General features: G+C 43.5%; 1 protein-coding gene across 1 annotated transcript; it reads right to left on the minus strand.

Annotated features, from left to right (window-relative positions):
* Nucleotides 1-2,092: 2,092 nt before the first annotated feature.
* LOC148562788 (uncharacterized) lies at nt 2,093-4,581 on the minus strand. Its single transcript, XM_088490994.1, has 4 exons — nt 4,540-4,581; nt 3,500-3,595; nt 3,311-3,436; nt 2,093-3,124 (listed from the first exon to the last, which is right to left on the minus strand). The coding sequence occupies exons 1-4, from the start codon at nt 4,579-4,581 to the stop codon at nt 2,093-2,095; spliced, it is 1,296 nt and encodes a 431-aa protein (XP_088347120.1).
* Nucleotides 4,582-4,963: the final 382 nt, after the last annotated feature.

Below are 4,963 nucleotides of genomic sequence, written 5' to 3' on the forward strand. Positions count from 1 at the left end.
GCTGTGATATCACATTGTCGGTTCAACTGCCAACCCGACACATCTCTATGGAGATGTTGCCCTTCGGAATCATCAATGGGAACCCCCGAGATATAGTGCTCAGATCACTGTCCAGGGTTTTGTGCCTGCACGCTCTATAGATCCGAAGGGATGCAAGTGGGATACTCCTGCCTCAGACCTCACATCTCAATGTAAGCGGGATTAACCACTGTTCTTACGCACTTGGATACCACTGTTGCTACATCACCGTTCATCCCAGGCCACCATAACATCTTCTTTAAGTCATAATACATCTTCGTGCTTCCGAAATGAATAGAAAACCCACTGTTGTGAGCTTCTGACAACAAGTCTTGCCTCAAACTCCCAACATCCGGTACACAAATTCTCCCCTTATATCTCCACAACCCTTCATCATCCCTAGTGAATTCTCCACGCCTCTTATCACTAACTGGTTGGAACAATTGCTGAAGCTTCTGCTAATCTTGCTGAGCTCTTTGTATCTCTGATTTAAACAAGCTCTTCCGGCAACTTCGCCAATGTCCAGCTTAAGATCCACAAACTTATCCACTAGCTCTTCTTCCTTGATTCTCATCCAGGCAATGGTTAAAGCTTTCCGACTCAAAGCGTCTGCTACCACATTCGCCTTTCCGGGATGATAACTCAGCTCAAAATCATAATCTTTAAGCAACTCCATCCACCTCCTCTGACGCATATTAAGCTCATTCTGATCAAAGATGTACTTGAGACTCTTATGATAAGAAAAGATGCTAAACTTTACTCCGTACAAGTGGTGTCTCCAAATCTTCAATGCAAACAAAATCGCTGCTAATTCCAAGTCATGAATGGGGTAATTCACCTCATGCGGTCTCAGCTGATGCGATGCGTAAGCCACCACAGTTCGGTGTTGCATTAACACACAACCCAAACCCTTCAGAGAAGCATCACAATATACTTCAAACGATTCATGCGGTTCAAGGAAAATCAAAACTGGCGCTGAAGTTAACTTCTGCTTCAAGGTTTGAAAACTCTCTTCACACTCTGACGTCCACACAAAAGAAGCTTCTTTCCTTGTCAATTTAGTCATCAGTAGTAGAATCCGGAAAAATCCTTCAATGAATCTCCGGTAATATCCGGCTAAGCCCAAAAGCTTCTGACTTCCGTCACCGTTGTCGGTCTTTCCCATTCCATCACCGCTTCTACCTTAGAAGGATCCACTGATATTCCTCCTTTGCTCACCACATGACCTAGGAACTTCACTTCCTCCTTCCAGAACTCACACTTTGACAACTTAGCATACAATTTCCGCTCTTTTAAGATTTGCAACACAATCCTCAAGTGTTCCTCATGCTCCTTCGCCGTCTTAGAATAGACTAAGATGTCGTCTATGAAAACCACCACAAATTTGTCCAAAAAGGGACGAAAGACTCTGTTCATGTAGTCTATGAAAACAGCAGGTGCATTCGTTAACCCAAAGGACATTACCGTAAACTCGTAGTGTCCATAGCGTGTCCTAAACGCAGTCTTAGGGATATCATCCTCTTTCACCCTTATTTGATGGTAACTGGATCTCAAATCAATCTTGGAAAACACTCCGACTCCTTGCAATTGATCCATCAAGTCATCTATCCTTGGCAGCGGGTACTTGTTCTTCACAGTCACTTTGTTTAGCTGTCGGTAATCCACACACAGTCGCATTCCTCCATCCTTCTTCTTTACCAATAAAACTGACGCTCCCCACGGTGATACACTCGGTCGAATGAACCTCTTATTCAGAAGCTCTTCCAACTGAGTCTTTAATTCTGCCAGCTCTATCGGAGCCATTCTATACGGCGTAATCGACACTGGTCCGACTCCCGACACCAATTCAATCGCAAATTCAATTTCCCTTTGAGGTGGGAATTCAGGGATATCTTTTGGGAACACTTCTGGAAAATCTCTAACCACCGGTATCTGATCTAAGTTCTGAGCATCACCCAACGCATTGGCAGCCAACAGAATATAACCTTGACACTCTGCCCCTACAATACACCATTACAGAATTCAGGTAATACCCCGTAGCTACCACTGCTCCATTTTTTCCTTCCGGCATAAATCAAATTGACCGCTCAAAGTAATCTAACAAAACCCGATTCTTCGACAACCAATCAAACCCCAAAATCATCTCCAATCCAACAATTGGCAAACAGATCAAGTCATGCACAAAGTCTCTACCCTCAAGTTTGAAACCTACTTGCCTACACCCTGACCTAGTCATAACCGTCTGATGCGGAGTATGTACATATAGATCAAATGGTAACTCTGACACTTTCAAGCCTAATTCCTCAACTTTAGCAAACGAAATAAACGAATGCAAAGCTCCAGTATCATATAATGCAACTAAGGATTTATCACCAATTAGACATATACCTCTCATCAACAGATCCACCTTGGAAGCATCCTTGGTATTCACAGCAAAGACTCGACCTTGATGCTGACTCTGGCCCGCATGCTGGTTCCTCCCACGGGTACAATCTCTCGCAATGTGGCCAGGCAACCCACAACTGAAGCAACCACCTAAACCAATTTTGCATGAGTCATAAGGATGGAAACGCCCACAATGTACACAAGTCAAATTTGGAGAACTCTTACTCTGATTTCCTCTCCCATTAGCATACTGAGACTGAGTCTGAGTGTTCTTACTGAAACCCCCTTGACCTTGAGGCGCATATCCTCCTCTTTTGAAGCTTTGACCTCTTGGATGGAAATACTTGCCACGCCCCTGACTAGAGCTCCCTCCATGAGTGTCCTTGGACGCCGCCACGGTCTTGGCATACTCCTCTACCACCCTCGCTTTGTTCACTAAGTCGGAGAAGACACGGATCTCCATAGGAGCCACAGCAGTTATAATATTGTCCTTTAGCCCCCTTTGGTATTTAATACACTTCCAACTCTCATAAGTCTCCAGGGCACCCTGACATACCCTAGAAAACCTATAGAGTTCCTCAAACTTGCTAGTGTAATTTGCCACAGATAGGGAACCTTGCTTCAGCTGCATCAATTCCATCTCCTTTGTTTCCCTTGCAGACTCAGGGAAATACTTCTTATAGAAGGTCGTTTGGAACACATCCCATGGAATGTCGGCATTCTGAAGTTGTAGCAAGCGACACTCTGCTTGCCACCAGTGCTGGGCCTCTCACGCAAGCTGATAAGCGGCAAACTCGACATATTGATTGATGGGAACATGCTACGCCTATAAAGCACGCTCCATAGCCTAGAACTAGTGGTCCGCTTCAGTCGGATTAGTTGATCCTCGGAATATTGGTGGATGAACCTTGAGGAATGTCGCCAAGGTCATCGGAGCTCCTCCGGCGTTATCGCCGTTTCCCTCAGCATTATCATTGGCATTCCCTTCGCCATTCCCATTGCCATTTCCGTTCCTGGCCGGTTGGTCTAACCTCTACACAGCTTGCAGAGTCGCAGCAGCATTAGCTTCCATAGTGTTTGCAAGGTTTTCCATGACCGCCATGAACTCGGCATGGTTGTCGTCCGATCGCTCATTCCAACTTTCTCGTGTACTTGTTCGACCTTGTCCGCGAGTGGCCATTAGGGTTCCTGTCTACACCAAACAATCGATATCAAGGTGATCAGTCTCAATATCAAAAGCCTAGTGCTTCAATTATCCCAAACAGGCACTCACAAACAAGCATGCTATGCAATATCAAACAAATAACCTAATAGCATCGAAGAAAAAGACACACAGAGTATGTAATAAAGTACAATCGGTCCATCCCTCAGGCTCACGAGGACGAACTGCTCTGATACCACTAAATGTAACACCCTAATTAGCCTAAGCTTTACCTCGCGTCGTACAGCAAAGGTTAATCAGAGATTACGACAGTTCTAAGCTCGCACATAATATATATATATATATATATAGAGAGAGAGAGAGAGAGAGAGAGAAAGAATAGTATAATCTAGAAGCCCGATGAAGGATATAGCTCAAAAACCGGATTTCAAAAGCGCAAAACGTACTAACAAAGCTACTATCTTAAAGCACAAGAAACAGATAAGATATAACAAAAGATAAGTATATAATACCATAAGAAACTAGCCACGGCTTGCGGAGTTTAAGCCGGCTAGCCATATACAGATATACAGAACTAGACAGTAAAAATAGCTTATACAAGTTTTGTTCTCTCAATACACAAGCCCCTAGGCAAAGCGAAATACAAAAGTGAGACATTCACAAAAACAAGCCAAAAGACTCAAAAGATATCCAGATTCTCCGCTTCTGTCACCTACCAGACAACTCACCGAGGTGGGTTGAGACCTACATCTGAAAAACACAACAGAAATATGGTATGAGAATCGGAGGTTCTCAGTATGGTAACAGTGCCCAGTGATGTAGGATATAAGACCCCGGGACACCAAAGGAAATCCTATGCTCCATATCCATCACAAGATTTCATACTTAAAGCATTCTAAAACAAATAAGCATAATTATATCAAACTTAACATAATTAAACCTGGTAATCTATCTTAGGGAATTTCTACTCTAACCAAAAACCGCTGTCCCACAACCTTCACCAACCGATCCTCCATGCGATCCTATCACCACCGCCTTCCAAACCTCCTCAATCCTAGTAGAAAACACAGATAATATACAATACAAGTAAATCACAAGTAGAAACATATAAGGCAAATAACTCAAATAGCAATTAGGCACGTTATACAAATAGGCAAGCCATGTCAAGTAGTCAAAGCATACAAACATATAGAAAATGCATATGATGAATGTCTGTCCTACTGGCTGTGATATCACATTGTCGGTTCAACTGCCAACTGGTATGCGAAATTGTTACTCAGGTTGTGAATTATTGTTCGAAATTGATTCCCTGGCGATGGCACCAAAAACGGATGCACAGAACCATGGTCTAAACATATCTTCACAACTTCGCATAACTAACCAGCAAGTGCACTGGGT

The sequence above is a fragment of the Arachis ipaensis genome, chromosome B6, assembly GCF_059453495.1.
Source record: "Arachis ipaensis isolate K30076 ecotype BB chromosome B6, ASM5945349v1, whole genome shotgun sequence".
NCBI lineage: Eukaryota > Viridiplantae > Streptophyta > Magnoliopsida > Fabales > Fabaceae > Arachis > Arachis ipaensis.